We start from the raw sequence: 17,088 nt of genomic DNA on the forward strand, positions 1-17,088 counted from the left end.
TCATTTAGCAAAGGGGGATTCTTATAGTGACCATCTTGAATATATTCCCTGCCCAAAGAGAGAAAAGCAGTCTGGCCAAAAGACTTTGTTATTACACAAATAACCATGTGAAGTAGCTAACATCATTAATAAGACCACCTCATTATAGTGACCATGTCAAGTAGGTCTCAAACATAGCTAAATGTGTACTTCGTGACCTCATTAATAAGACCACCTCATTATAGTGACCATGTCAAGTAGGTCTCAAACATAGCTAAATGTGTACTTCGTGACCTCATTAATAAGACCACCTCATTATAGTGACCATGTCAAGTAGGTCCCAAACATAGCTAAGGTGTACTTCATGACCTCATTAATAAGACCACCTCATTATAGTGACCATGTCAAGTAGGTCTCAAACATAGCTAAGGTGTACTTCATGACCTCATTAATAAGACCACCTCATTATAGTGACCATGTCAAGTAGGTCCCAAACATAGCTAAGGTGTACTTCATGACCTCATTAATAAGACCATCTCATTATAGTGACCATGTTAGTAGAGTGGTGTGCCGACACATAGTCAGCACCATACTTGTAATGCACTTTGTTCATCCATCCTCGGAGTACTACCAGGGGGTGGCTCCTGAGTTTCCAGAAACCGGTCAGGTTCAGATCAAGATAATGTATAGTAATTAACAAGAGAATCTGGCTCTCCCCTACCACCTACAACTTAATTAGCCTATCTGTGCCCCTCCCCTTGCCAGCTCCTGGATCCACCCTGAACAATAATAAGCTTTCACATAGTCAGTACCTATGTGGTTATCTAGCACACCAGAATTTCGAGGTGGCCACCAAAACAGGTTCCACTATACAATTTAATACCATTCAGCTTGCGGTCTGACTTTCCACATTTCTTAATCACTCCTGGAAAGCAATGGCAGCTATAATTTACCACTGACTTTCCTATTTTATAAATGTAAAAGAAACCAAAGCTGAACCTGACCCTAACACTAATCTTAGGTTTGCCTGTTAAACACTATCTCCCACTCCACCCCTGCTCCTTGAACACCATTCATACAACTAGTGTGCTTGACAAACGATCATCAATTAAAGTGCTACCTGTATGTTGTAATTGCTCAATATAAGTATTACTTTTAAGTAACTGGTGTGTTGATCAGTAGTTGTCGCAAACTAGCACAGTACAATGATGTCAACAATTGCAATATTTTTAATAATAACAAACACAGCATATTGTAATGTAGGAAATAACTATGTATACAAATCATGGTGGTAAGCAAACAGACACACAATTAATAGCACCACACAGTAAATGTGTACAGTTAGTAATATTGTGTGGTAGGAGGTGGGGGGACAGGTTGATATCCTGTTTGCGGCATGGTAGAATAACCAACTGGTTTACCATATGGAGGAGGAGCAGCAACAGTTGCAGTAGTTGTGACAGCTTGTGGCTGCTCAACTAGTACGGTACGTACACTGTAGTAAGAACGTCTCCTGTAGTAGCAGGGACAAGTGGGGATGAAACAGCATATGCACAACATTATCATGGAGGTGATGAAGGCGAAGAAGAACAATGTTCCAAATATAATCCCAATGACCTCCCCAGCAGTGAGACTATCAGCTATGAGGAGATAAACATTATTTACAGATCATAAGCTATGATTTGTACCATCTACTATATGTGACCATCTCAATAAAAACCCAACTTGTTTGCACAAGCATGCGTATTGAGAAAAAAAATTAAAATAATTTATAAAATTACGAATGCTACAAGAAAAGATAAGTAAGTTTTATTGGGCCAGTACTTGAAGAAGGAAAGCTCAAATCGATTAAAACTATACACCATCTTATTCACCTGCTCATGGAGAGTTCATGAATCTTTATTTTGTTTCTGTAGCTCCAACGGTTTGCGTGTCATGTGTGTTTGTTTACAATTCAGTAAACGTAAACAAGATTGTCATCATTTCTCTACAAAGCTGCCTTCATATCCATATGCACAAGTGACAGTGTTGGGAGTAACGCGCTACTTATGTAACGCATTATGTAATATTACTTTTGTGGTAACTAAGTAATATAAGGAAATACACTATAAAAACAGGTAATATAACTCAAGTTATTTTACCTATAATCGGTACGCATTCACCTGAGCCCCCGCCAAATATAGTAATATCAAAGAGGTGAACATGCGTTCACTCCCAATGATTTTGTACATGTTTTTATGTTGTAAACATGTTTGCACGCCTGAATCGTCCATACTAAATGTATGGGATATTTTTAAAACCTCATAACTCACTTGTTCTTACCTATATCAGCTTTTTTGATTAACGTTTCCGGCGTTTAAAGGGCTTCACAGTGCTACTAAATGTTTGGGCAGCTGGCCCATGTAAAAAGAGTTATTAACAAGAAACTAGGGCTCAGGTGAACTCGAACAGACTATACAAACGTAATGCATTACCTAAGTAATATAGTTACTATAATGAATCGAATATTACATAATATTATTACTACAAGTAATGAAGTTACTAATCTCGTTAGTAATCCACTGAGTAACACCTAGCCAGAATGAAGTAATGAAGCCTACTGAATGAAGCTTATTCACCAGCTTCTTACTTATAACCAAGATTTGCACATTGTCTAACAACGCAATCATGTCATGTGATAACGTGGTAGTTTCACACGTGACAGCTTAAGGCTGTGGACACAAAGTAATATAATATGTAATATTATTATAGTTACTTTATTATATGGGTAAATTTAGTGTTGTTTTGGTCCTAAAGTACTAGAACTAAATACACTTTTAGTACAGCTATTTAATTTTAGTTTTGGTACACTAGAACTAAACTAAATTTATGAATAATTTTGGTTCAAAAACTATAACTAAACTAAAATTCTTTAAACTTCTGGTTCAAAAACTAAAACTAAACCAAAACCTTTTCAACTTTGAGTTCAAGAACTGGAACTAACTAAAAGGTTTCATGTAATCCTATGCCTAAAAGATTATTCCTATTAGCACTTTTCTTTGAAGATGCTGATGCTTGCAAATGATACACATACCACAAATGTGTTACCATTGATTCTGCTGATTAAGCATTTTTCTTTCTGCTATTTAAACTCAATTATTTAAAGCATTTGTTTATTTGTATAAAATGGCAAGTGGAGGTGGAAGACCAAAGTCAAGTGGAGTATGGGGCTACTTTAGGTTTGATAAGATCAATGACAAAAGTGTGTGTGATGTAAAAACTAATGATGGTTCAGTTTGTGGTAAAGAATTTAAAGGCCAGTCTTGATGAACTTGCCTGGGACAACCTTACTGCAACACAGTGGAAGCATTTAGAATTCATTCAACAACTACTTCAGCCATTTGCTCACCACACTAACATCACTTCAGCCGAAAACAGCACAACCATTGCAATGGTTATTCCTATCCTTAAAGAACTAAACCTGCACTTTGAAGAAATGTGCAAAACCAGTGGAGTAGCTGTAGTATCCAGGAGAATGCTTATAGATTTAAACCGAAGATTTATGTTTGCTACCAATCCTGATATGCCTAATTTTGATCTAGTTTATGTAGCAACCACTTTGGTAAACCCTGCATATGGTAAGATACTGAATGATAAACAGCTAGAAAAGGCAAAAGAGTTCATATTACAACTAATGCATATTAACAGACATGCTGAAGAAACGGAACAATCGTCACCAGGAAGTCAAGAAAATGACAATGAAGAAATTAATTTGCCAATTTCAAATGATGATCAAGATGGACAGCCCCCACCTGCAAAACGCTTTAAACATTTAGATCGAGTCAGTAGACTGCTAGATGAAGAAGACGATGAACAGGACCATCAAGAGAACATATCAACCACAATATCGCTGGAGGAGCAACAATTGAATCGGTACATAGAATCCAGAGTTAGTAAAGATGATAAAAAATCGATCCTTTTGAGTTTTGGCAGAAGAAAAAAATGAGTTTCCAGATCTGGCTTTAACTGCTTGCAAAATTCTCGCAATACCTGCATCATCAGCTCCTGTTGAGAGAATTTTTTTCTTCAGGGGGAGAGGTTACCAGAGGTAAAAGAAATCGTTTAACAAACCATAATCTAGAACGAGAGATATTCTTGCGAAAGAACAAAATGTACATTCAAATATGATTTAAATTCTTGCTGTGCAATAGATGTGGGAAAGTGTGCAACTGGGTATATTAATAACCTCTGTATGGCAAGGGTTAAATTTGGTTTCACTGATTCAGATTCAGATTGTAATAAAAACTGAACATACTAGTAGTACACTAACTAAAACTAACTAAAATTGGGTACTGCAACTAATACTAACTAAAATTACAGAAGAGCTGGGTACTAGAACTAATACTAACTAAAACTATAGTTAGCTGAGAGTACTAGAACTAAAACCAACTAAAATTGCAGGTATTTAGGGGTACTAGAACTAAACTAACTAAAACTACAGCTAACTAATAGTACTAAAACTAGAATCAAACTAAAATGATTTAGCAGTACTAAAACAACACTATGGGTAATATGTAACTGTAACTAAATAGTTCAGTTGCAAGTAATATGTAATTAGTTACTTTTACCAAGTAACTTTCCTAACACTGGCAAGTGACTACAGGGCTAACACTATACCTTGGCTGATGTGGTAATCCATGGTGAACATTTTAAGCCAAATTGCAATGTTGTAAACGGAAGTTATGGCTGCGAACGTAAGTGCCTGTAGTTCATTTTCAGTATAGTCGCTGTACAAATCAATTATCTTGCTCTTCCTACTGTCTATCGCTATAACTCCAAAACTACTCACCACAGAAGGCTGAAATTTTGGTGATCCATTCCTTGATTACTGCAGATAATGCTAAGAAAAAAGTTTAATTGTGCGAACAAGTTGGATTTTTGCTGAGACGGTCACATATTGAATCTCTGTTAAATGACCCTTAGTTGTAAAATTCTAGATGACATCATTACCTCATCAGTCTAATATAATAGAACATACCCATACCACATAACAACAAAATGTGACAATAAACTAAATTTGGTGAATTGGCGATTCGTTACCAAACCACCAAATTTAATATTATTTTCATCCCTTGCATCCAAGCTTTGATAGCATTTGTTTCAAGTGTGGCTTCTGCTACTTAAACATACCTTGTACTGGTAAATTAGGATGGTTCCATGCATGCAAAATTTAACTGCGGTTCACAACAGAAGCTGTCTGCTGTAAGACCATACTAGAAGTTGTACTCGACTAGTGGGCATGGTTCCATGTAAGCTTGTAAATAGCAACATACATGGATTCATGCAAAAATGCTTCATGTATGAAAACACACGATCCCAATAAATGGGTATGGCTTACAAAGAACAATGAGACCCAGATATTCTATAAAGAGGGTCAGACTTGGATGACCCAAACCCGTTAAAGTGACCAAGCCAGATGCATGCAGTGACTAAATCTACATATAAGATAAACATATTTTAGCACAAAAAGGATTGTACAGTGCTCCCTCGATTATCTGGCCCCCTTGGGATCAGGCATGCTCAGATAATCAAAGCACATTCATTTATATACAGAGCACTGTTCAAGTACTTTAATAGAACATACGTCTAGATAAATACTCTAATAGAGCAGTCATTTCTACTGTTCAAATAACCTGTCCATGTGTTTGGATAATCGAGGGAGCACTGTATTTGTACAGTTAGTCTTTCTGTCAGCTTACACCATATACAACCTCGTGTGCAACAGTGTACGGCCAATTTTACAGTAAAAGCATTGTGCCAAATTAAAATTTCGCCAATATTTGCTGTTATATGGTACTTTATTCCTTTGTGCAAAACCTATCTTCCACCACATTTACTGGTTTAAACATAACTTTAGCCTAGCCTGAAAATTGATTCAAGGGTGAACACAAGTTAAGGGCAGGCAGGCTTTTCCCCAGTAATGAACAATAAAGTCATTTTAGAAATAATGTACACATTCCTTTCAAGTACAGCAGTGCTGCATTGCCCTACCACTCTTTAGGGAAGAATCAGGCTGCTACAGGCGTTTATTGCATAAAGTGGGTTAATAACCAGCAACTATTCAGTATTGTATAGCAGGCTGCCTGTCATCACAATACCTTGGCAATATTTGTTATGCACAACTAAGTCCAAGCATAGATAATAGAGTAAAAGGAATAGGAAACGCAAGCGATTTCCGGTTTGATTTGCGTTACGCATGACTTGAAAGGACAAGACAGGTTTGTGCTCAAGCATGGTAATTAGTGTTCTAAGCAGCGTAAATAGTAATCCAACAGACTACAGCAAGTATTTAGGCCTTTGTGAGAGATTTTGGCGAGAGAATTCAGACCATAGATTTTGTAACAAAGCGTATCGCATTAACTGTAATTGTTACACGCTGTCATACTTTTGCTCATAGTACCTTCATGCCTCGTCCATACCGCTTCTTTTATAGCCGGTTCCACTTTCGAATATTGTGGTAAGCTAGGCGTGTCACCAACACAGTCTTTTACCATTACGTTGTACTGCAAGGTGGTTTAAACTTTTGGTAAAAAATGGAAGATACTTAGTCGTTTCTTCAAGTAACAGTTCCTGTTTTGCTCTGATATTTCCTCTGGTTCTCTCTGTTAAATGGTCAGGAATAGGTTTATCACAGTTAAAAGGATAGAATATATTTACGAAGAAAGTAAAGTGGTTTAAAGTAATTTTTGGGCTGTTGTTTTTTCACTTTCAATCTCCTTTAATTTTGCACACAACTTCCTTGAGGGTTGGTACCATCCTAGTTCCCTCGATTACTTACTTGAGTTCATTGTAGCAAAGTTTCACAGTTGTTGGTTGCAAAATTCTGTCGTTACAACAATTTGTTTCTCTTTGATACAAGCGCAGCAAGTATAACGAGTATGTTCATGATGTAATACGTGGAATTCCAATAGAAATGTACGTATTTTGTGACATCATGTTATTGCATTTCCTATCCCTTTTAAGTACTCTATTATCTATGGTCCAAGCATGTATTGTTCAAAGCAAACCAAAATTTTCCAATGAGTTCTGGATATTCTCATCAACTGGCGGACTGACTTACAAAAAAAAAACTGTTATTTTAAAAATGAAGCAGGGATCCAAGTAATTAAATGTAGTGAAACATGGGAAAATCTCTACATTGGCACATTATGACAATGATTTGGTTCAATGCGGTAGGGATTTTCCCACCGAGCTATGCTGTAATACCATCATTCATCTCTTGGATCCCCTACATCATTTTAAAACACTAGTTTGCAGTTTTTGTCTTTGTCGTTATACTATCCACGTGTGACTGTTCTATCAGGGTATTAGAGTATCTCTTCACCTACCAGGAGCATGTAATATAATTTTCATTTCGTTAGCATTATGAATGCAGCTAGACCAGTAATAAGGGTGTGTGGTCATCAAGTAAAATACACTGCATGGTCCCTGCCAGCATTGAAACTGGGTCGGATCATCCGGGTCACATTTTCTCCGGGTCATCCTGGTCTGACTCGGTTTACAGATTATCTGGGTCTGACCCGGATTGGATCACGTGAGAAACTAAATTGTTAGTTTGATGACGTGGAAACTTATTGATGCTAGTCGCAGCTCTTTTGTCAGCCATGCCCACTTATCGCGTTACAAACATATGCTCAGCCACGCCCATTTATTAGTAAGTGTAGTCTGTAGCACAAAACCGTGTCCGTTGCTTTCTGCAAGCTTATGTGGAGCTACGCCCACTAATCTATTATTGTACATAGTCTAGTCTTGCAGCAGGATAAATACTTTTGTGAGCCACACCCACTTTAATATATTGGGAAATTGTAATACTAGGTATGCACGAAGCCACACCCAATTGCTGTCTGTAAACTCACAGTAGCTACGTGGAACCAAACCCACTGACTGATTTTAATTATTAAACCATAGATTATTGAGAGTCTTTGCATAAGCTTACCGGCTTAGTTGTCACATAGCTACTTGTTTACTCAACATGAATCGAACCATAGGATCGAATGCTCAAGACTACCTGAAACATAGCTCTTATCGCACGTCTTGGCTTTAATTAATCCGGGTCACATCTGGGTAAAATCTGGGTCAGTGCGTCATCTGGGTCAGCAGTAGTGGCCTGGTTTCAACACTGGTCCCTGCACTTGATCGCTATTAAGACTATGAATGGGCATTGTCTCGAATCTATTAAGGTATCTACTGAGTGTAAGCGCTTTAAATAAATAATTTTGTGGCATTTAAATATGCTGCTCAAGGAAGATGTTGACATGGAAAATTAATACCTTGATATGGTTTAAGTAGATGACGACCAAGGATAAAGAAAAGACAAGAAGCGGAGGGCACACAAAAGGCACATGCCACTGGTGAGTTTGTTATTGTGGAGTAAAATGGTGGCTTTGCGCTGCTTCGTTTGGCCTCCAGCCTTGCGACTGTGGTCAGGCAAGCAGGCAGGCAGACAAAAATTTGAGGTTTAGTGATTTTAAAAATAAAAATTTTAATTCTATATTCGACTGCCTGTAAGTGTTTTCTTGATTTAATGCTGTATTCCATGTTAGATGGACTATTATTATTCCGTAAAAGTGATTTTCGTCACATAAGATGTTTCTAGGATGATTTTTAAAGGCAGCATTTAGGCGGCACCCGTCACTTAAGGGGTATCCCTACCCCTACATAGACAGTACTACCATATATACCATTTGATAAAATATGCACAAATGTCACTTGAAATAATGTCCACTTTCTAATTCATCTTACACTTGTCACTGCAGAATAGTGTATACTTACAAAAAGGCAGCATATGTGACCGAATTTTGGAAAACCGTTGATATACGCACAATAGTACTTTTGTAATAAAACGCATAAAAACTATGGGTAAAAAAACACAAGCTCCAGAAAAAAAATGCAAGTTTTTATCACCTCACTGGTGGGCGAATTAAGCATCCAATGGATACATCCTGGGCATCATCGTGTTCACCTGTGCATAGGGAGTACAACAATCTTTGTTTCATCTCCATACACAAAAGGATTTCAAAGTTACAGACGTTTGTTTACGTTGCGGTGACGAAAGAATTAACCGACGATCATTTTTCAGTGAATTTGTCTTCCTTCTCGTACACAGAAGCATGCCTGGGGCAAAACCTATACCTTGGTGGATGCACAAATTCATGGCAAACACAATGAGCCAAGATTCAATTCTGTATGCCATTGTATCAGTAAGTTATGATGGTTTATGTAAGCGCCTGTAGATTCTTTTCTCGATAGCTTCTGTACATATCAATTTGTTTGCTAGTCCAGCTGTCTAGCTAGTGCTGTATTTCCAACGCTGCTTAACTTAGAAAGCTGAAACTTAGCTAGTCCATACCTCTGTCCCTGTAGAAAACAAAGAACAAATAAAATGCATTTTGAAAATTGTGCAGATATCGACAGTTTTCTAAAATTAGGTCACATATAGCTAATTCCATTGACACAACAAATTCGAACAATAACCACGGTGGCTACTCAAGGATGTGGTGCAGCTTGTAATCAAATACAGTAACCCTTGAAAAAGTTGCTTGTAAACATCTAACCATATGACTATGGCATTGTCAACACTTACTACATGTCACCCCAACATCTTCAGAGTGGTCACACTGATTGAATGAATCACATTCTGTTATGATACAGTCTCTCAGCTCATCTTCATATCCAGCACAGTAAGTATCACAAATTACAACTGGAGCAGTAGACGAGGGAAACCTGTAGGAAGGTAATGTGATAAACATAATACACTCTCTCATTATATACTTCCATGATTGGTATTCTTAGGAATAGCTTATTCCTTCGAGTTAAAAGGGGTGTGTCTCATCCTTACACGAATGAAAATGTAGGGCAGCCTTGTGGCTTTGTCGAGAGAATTTACAGGGAAATTACGATAGACAAGCTATGAAACAGGTGAGACGATACTTCTGCATGTAATAGGTAGTTTTAGTGATGTGCAATATGTGATATATATCAAAATATCGCGATAATTTTTTTATATCGTGATACGATATAGAATCATTATATCGTGATATGAGCCAAAGTATAGATTTTAGTTATAATTAGAGAAAACTGTACCCAAGATGTCATTGTACACTGTAATATTTTTTTATAAAAGAGCTTGTAATGTTGTATGCTAGTGATATACCATGTTGTATTGTACTTCTAGTACATCACTGCTACAAGTGTCATCGGTGTAAGCACACAAGCTGAGTGATGAGTTTGTATATTGTGATATATATCGTATCGTGATAATTGTGTGTAATAATTGTGATGTGAAAATATCCTATATCGCACACCACTAGGTAGTTTGATGCAGTTTGTTCAATAGCACTTCTTTAGCAGTGTAGTTAGAGATTTCACTAATTACAAATACATAATTGCTAACTTATTATTGACTGTACCATAGAAATTTTAACTTCAAATTGGGATCATAGATATATACAAGTTGATGCTATGTTACTATGCAACTACAGGAGCTAACTCATCCAACTATGTATTTCTACGTTATTACTTTAGCTAATAGGCTTTATTTTGTAATAGTGCATCAATCAATTAAGTAGTTGTAATTTCGTAAATCATGAAATACTTCTAAATTATGTTGCTATGCACTGCTAAGGAAGCGCTTGCCATGTTACACACAGCATATCTTTCTCAACTGTTTTATAGTTTACCATGTTTTTTTTTCTGTAAATTCACGCAACAAAGCCTCCAAGTTACCATTCATTTTCATTCACGTATGTAGGGTACACATCCCCTTTCAAGTTGAAGAGATACAATTTCCTGGTAGTAGCCTATGGGTCCTGCTGAGGTGACCGTTAAATCTAATGGGAAACCACTTTAAAAGTTTGTAGTGTTGCTACACCCAGATTATCAACTGGGAAATGAAACCACCTTCGAGACCAAAGCTACCTGTGCAGTAGCTTTTATTTAGCGGCTACTTTTACCATTAATGATTTTGCTCACATGGGTACGTATAGACAAACGTATCTAGGTACACAAACTACATGCTTTTATGAAAACAATTTCAGTAAACCAAGTACCTACAGCTGGCTTTTGGCTGGTTGTGAGCGTGCGCCTAGTTTAACAAGAGAGGTCGGTGACCTCCCTTGTTTCACTACTTTTGATTTCTATGATTTCTTAGTTTTTCCTTGTTTCCTATAGTAAAGCTGGGCTCAAACAAAAGCTGAAATAAATAAGCCAATATCCTTACAGAAAGGTTACAGAACTGTGTTGAGAAATATCATACATGCATAGTCCACCAACCACATGATCCACGAAGGCTCGTAAAATTAAAGCCCATGGTCAAGAAGTTTCTAGTCTAAATTTGAGGGATCTGCAACAGGCCTAAAATGTTGTGATCGCTGGTAAAATCTGAATGAATTAATAATAATCTTTTTATTGGAAATCTTGAAATCTCACTTTAAATCCTAAATATTTCAACTGAATCTCGTGGCTGGCTTGTCGAGTTTGTCGATCCCTTGTCTGAATCAGAGGAGTATCACTAGATCTAATACACTACTATGGTTGAAAAGAATTCATCACTATCACTTTTGTACATCGAGAGTTCATCAAGAAGTGAGGAATGCCAAGATGAACAACAAAATTAATATTACCACAACTTTTGAAGAAAGCATTTGCAGACCAATCCTCATGTTTCAACTGTTAAACCCACCAAGAGAAGCCTAATGACACCCTACAAACGAGGTACGCAGCAGTTAAAGCAGTAACAGACAGATCTGCACAAGACAACTACCGTAACCCTTCGTAATTGGTACGATACCCGAGCAACCATAGCGATGAACTTTAAGAGACAATTGGCTGACAACACTCACCTATAAAGGAAACTACCAGGATAAATTCATGAAGAAACAACTTATTGGACCTGTAACAAGGATTGCCCGTACATAAAACTATTAGTTGCTATGGATATGGCATCACTGTTGCAAATCCCTATTTGCACTATATTTCCTATGGACACCTTAAGTACAAATATCCCCCACGATTATGCATACCTTTTGCTACATCCTTCACCTACCACAGTTTCCCCCTCCCCTATCAATTCTTGAGTGCATAACAAAACAATGAGAATACAAAATTTTATGATATCCTGTATTTGGTCTTTAAGGGAAGTTAACCTCAGGCATAATGCTTTACAAGTGCTATCCTCTCTAAGAGAACACCTTCACTTCTACGTGGTTTTGGCCATAAGGAGATTGGTTTCAAAACTAGAGTTATACAAGTTAGAGTCTATAGAGAATCTACAACCTCCTAATAAAAGTTGAATAAGAGTATGATGTACAAATCTGAGATAAGCTAAACAGCCTACAATGACCTATCTTAGATTTCCAATACACAAAATCATCACACAATTGAAGAGTTCTTTTGGCTGCCATAGTCCTAGCTATTTGCATGTGTTACCTAACTGACTGAATTTATTAGAATAGCCACCCTGATTCCCTGTAACATCATACAGTACAGTAGTACTGTATAGAAGCTGTTAGGGTTTTCTTACCCTTTAATATAACCCTGAAAACAGCCTCAAGTTTCTTTCAAAACAGATTGGTTAAGCATTACCAAGCCCAAAAATTCCTTTGGAGCAATCCCAAACGTTTCTATGGATGTTTACAAATTGTCTATTTAACTGTTTTTTCTACTGACTGAGGCCAGCATAACTTGACTATGCTTAACACTATGGGCTTACACTATTTGACATTGCTTCAGCCAGAGATATGCCTTTTCGCCACCCACAGTAAGTACAGTGCATGCAACATGTACTTACCTTTGTCCTCCTTTGTGTCCCATTCCTTTCTCCACTGCCTCAAAGGTGTTGACTGGCAGTAACATAAGGTATCTTCGGTGCATTACAAGAATCGTCCATAATTGTCATAGTAAGTGGATTGATTGTAGAGGCACTTCTTGTACTGTTCTTTGTGTATAGCAGGTAGAACATACTTGAAAACAAAGTGGAATAGCTATTCCCCTCCCAATAATTGATAGTCAGGGTGCACATTCTTTCCATAGTGACTTGATTGACTGCAGAGGTGTTTCTTTCATTTGTAATTCTGTATAGCAGGTGGGGTCAAAATGGGAACAATGTTTTCCAGTAATTGAGTCGGGGAGCACATTATGTCTGGCCAGCTCCATTCGATGATGTATGCATTGGTTCACCAGTCATAAATTATTATAAGAAAAAATTAATTTACACATATTTGAGTAGGGATCACAGAAATAAACCGCAAGGAAACAAAGAGAGGTAATCTACACCTGAAGATATACTAGTGGACATTGTATTTAGTATACTAGTATATCTGCAAGTGTAGATGACCTCTCTTGTTTCATTGCTTATGATCCTGACTCAAATATATATTTATAATTTCTAGTTTTCCTTCATACGTACATGTTGCTTATTTACTGTATGGGTAAGGAATGTATAAGTGCTGATACAGTAACAAAATCCTAAGATAGTTTTCACTTAGTAGCAGGCTACAGGTTCCCTGAAGGCCCTTAGCTACCAAGACTCAACTATAGCATGTGTACAAACCAAAAATATGTAGTCCAGTCTAGTAATTTAATACACCTAAGAAAATACCTATCATTTTACAACACAGAAACATCTCTTGCTAATCAACAAATGTGGTAAAAGTAAGCAATAGCTAATAGTAACACACATAGAACTTAGCCAGCATTTGTAGTAAAAAAAAAGCTGGTATGCTGATAAGATGTTGATGGAACATTTCTCCTGCCACCCACATGGAAACCACAAAAATTTGTGGATGAAAAACTGTCTAAAAGGGAGTGTCTTTATTAGAACGTATGTGACCCACTGAGCAAAAACCAGTCATTTTCGTACACTCCTCGAACTCCATTTTATTGCTTCTCTGTTATCTATAGTAACAAAGGAGTGGACAGCCAAAGTTTCAGCCTTAGGAGTTATAGCACTAGACAGTTGCAATAGGACTAAATACGAATTGCACTGGCTTATGTATCAATTCATTGTTGAGTATCGTATAGTTCAACATTTTTTTGTGGCAGCTGTGTAACACCAATAATGTTTATGTAGGGGATTTCAGACTAGCTAGAACCAAACAATCTACTGTTGCTGAATTTAAACAATGTAACTGTCCTTTACTTCATTAGCTTAAAACCTCATGTAAGAAAATCAATTGACATTGATCCATTTTGGGTGGATGAAGGGCAAATGTCTGTGTACATAGATAAATTATGGCAGTGGAAGTTTCCTATTTAGACACATTTGGCTGGTTAAGTTTGCCCCTTAAACTTTACTACAAGGAATGTTCCACCATTCATGTAATGTACAGACACTCCACATCCATGCTCAGTACAGTAGGATGTACAGTGTAGGCTTTCACAGACCCACTTTACTGGATTATACTGGTTTACATTTTTGTAGTATATGCTGTTTTAAACTATGCACCTATCAATGTCACGCCCCACCTACCCCAGGTCGGGCAGTGGGCGGGGATTTGCAGGGGATTCGTCACCCGAACTCGTCCCCAGGGTAGGAGCATAACACAAATAGCCATACTTGGCCATATTGTTAGTGATTCTCGGGATAAATAATACGAATTAGTAGGGATTTGTAACTGGAAGTTGTCCCCAGGGGTGGGGAATTTGTCATCTAACATTTACAAATCCCCACCAATCCCCGACCTGGGGTAGGTGGAGCTTGACATTGATAGGTGCCGGCACTATTATTGTTTAATAGTAGTAGTAGTAGTAGTAGGACTTCGATTCTCACTCTTGGCTATCAAGAATATCAGTAGACCGACGATATCCTAGTTGTTTACACGCCACGTCTCCAGCATCATCATCAAATCCATTACTACACACGGTACCCCATGTGCCATCAGCCAACTGAAAGTCTAGTCTACCGGAATCTCCGCCGTTATAAATCCTCAGATTACCATACCCTACAAGAAGACATCGCATATCAAACCCTAAAACAAAGTTCTATTCTATTACATGCTAAAGCAGGCGACGCAATGATCACCAACGCGATAAATAGTTGAAGGATCTCCTTCATCCTGTTTGTGACGTACCTCGTGACAAACTCACTTTACGCGCAGGAGCTTAGAAAACATTTGAAGGGCGCTATTTACGCATTAGCGCAAGCCCGGCTGGGCACGAGACTAGGAGTACGTCATCTGAGATAGCGGCCAAAGAAATACTTATTATCAAGAGTAAATTGTGACACTCTGTTGAACCATTGATAGTATATGGTTGAACTGTTGATAGCTAAAAGCGTTTAGTAACCTACAATATCAAGGGCGTAGGCAGGGGGGGTTCAGGGGCGGATCTAGGATTTATAAAGGGGGGGGGGGGGGGGGGGCTAACTCAAGGTACTAATCTCTTGGGTAGAGGTAGCGAAGCACACTTCCCAGCATGCCAAGCATGCTGGAACTAGGGGGGTCTGGGGGCATGCCCCCCCAGGAAAATTTTGAAAAATAGATGCTAAAACACTGCAATTTGGAGACATTTCCACATAAAATTCATAATATTTTCTGCCTGTAGATATTTTATATACTGCCTTTAGATTATAGGTATGGCTCTCTGAAGCATTTTGCTAATGGAAAAGTTTGGGTAGGTACAGACAACCAAGTACATGATGCACCCCTCTCACAATTGCACAACACTGAATGTACCACTCTGCGTGGGCAGTTCAAAGGCACCGCCAGTGCCATAATTTGTATATTGCACTGCTGCAGACCGCAGCGAGTGCATTATAACTTATAACGCACTGGTTGCGGTTTTTTAGACCACAACGAGTGCATTGTAAGTTATAATGCACCGACCGCAGTGCAATATACAGATATTGCACTGGCTGCGGTTTTGTGCAGCATAGCACAAGTGCCGGTGGGCGAAGACCACTACGACACCTCACCTAATAGGTGGAAAGACACTTCACAGATCACTCGAATTCTTTTATAGCCTGACATGTAAAGGTCGATTGTGGGCCATAACGTCACCAATACGTATAATGTTTACAAGCAGCCAATGGCGATCGAAAAATCCAACACGGGTGGCCACAACTCTAGTCTACATATATATATAAACGTACTTATACACCTTACTAGTCTGGTGCCATCTTAGCCCAGATTAAACTGTAATCCACTTCGACAATGACTCAATAAAACAAATATATTCTAAATAATACTAACCTTTACGTTCGATTGTGGTAACCAGTTTTGCCATGCCGAGTTTAGCCAGTGTGAATAGTAAGAATTAGACTAGCATCGTTTAGTAGTTAGGTTTTGTTTACTTAAAACGTCTATTTAGCTACTTTTTTTTGCTCGAGAGAATCACTATGGCGAATAGTCTGGTGCTTAGTCTATATGGCGATTGAGTGATCACGCTGGCATGCTGAGCACTACATGATGAGAGTCGAACAGCGAATGCAGGTTAGTGATATAACCCATAACGTACTAGCTTTCAATATCTCAGGTGGCTGCAGTACTGCAGGGGGAACGTCATCGCAACGTCCGGCCTGGTTACCCACAATCGATGTTAGAAACCTGGCCTTTATAAGTGTTATAGCTGTCTTGTGAGACTCTCCCCACCTATTAGGTGAGTGGTACATAACAGTTATACAACGTGCACTCGTGCTCTGCCTGTATAAACGCACTTGCCTTTGGGCCTAACGGCCCTCAGGCTCGTGCGTTTATATCAGGCAGAGCACTCGTGGCCGTTGTATAACTATATAATAGATGCATGTTAGAATAATAAGTAGATCTACCAGTGCCACTTACCTGGGAGTAACAATAGATGAACACCTGAAATGGACAAACCATATCCAACATGTAACCTGTAAAGCAAACTCAGCCAATGCCTTTTTGCGACGTAATATTAGCTCTTGCACTCAACAAACTAAGAAGCTGTGTTATCTAGCAATGGTACGTCCTATCTTAGAGTATGCATCAACTGTCTGGTCTCCATACACTAACAATAGCATCTACAAGTTAGAAATGGTCCAACAAAGAGCTGCAAGGTTTATTACAAACAATTATTCATCCTGGGCTAGTGTAACTGAGATACTAGATCACC

General features: G+C 38.2%; 1 protein-coding gene across 1 annotated transcript; it reads right to left on the bottom strand.

The window, feature by feature from the left end:
- Nucleotides 1–1,190: 1,190 nt before the first annotated feature.
- Nucleotides 1,191–15,125, bottom strand: LOC136265196 (galectin-3-binding protein A-like). The gene is made up of 4 exons (XM_066060035.1): nt 15,010–15,125; nt 14,786–14,957; nt 9,602–9,741; nt 1,191–1,619 (listed from the first exon to the last, which is right to left on the bottom strand). The coding sequence occupies exons 1-4, from the start codon at nt 15,068–15,070 to the stop codon at nt 1,321–1,323; spliced, it is 672 nt and encodes a 223-aa protein (XP_065916107.1). The 5' UTR covers nt 15,071–15,125; the 3' UTR covers nt 1,191–1,320.
- Between the last annotated feature and the right edge of the window lie 1,963 nt (nt 15,126–17,088).

This window comes from Dysidea avara, chromosome 8, assembly GCF_963678975.1.
Source record: "Dysidea avara chromosome 8, odDysAvar1.4, whole genome shotgun sequence".
NCBI lineage: Eukaryota > Metazoa > Porifera > Demospongiae > Dictyoceratida > Dysideidae > Dysidea > Dysidea avara.

Excerpts from the sequence above, each read along its gene's own strand:
- LOC136265196 (XM_066060035.1), bottom strand. The coding sequence starts at position 15,070 with ATGAAGGAGATCCTTCAACTATTTATCGCGTTGGTGATCATTGCGTCG. Across the intron at positions 14,958-15,009 it reads TGCGTCGCCTGCTTTAGCAT|GGTATGGTAATCTGAGGATT; the intron begins GTAATAGAATAG and ends GTCTTCTTGTAG. Across the intron at positions 9,742-14,785 it reads GATATTCTTGATAGCCAAGA|GTTTCCCTCGTCTACTGCTC; the intron begins GTGAGAATCGAA and ends ACCTTCCTACAG.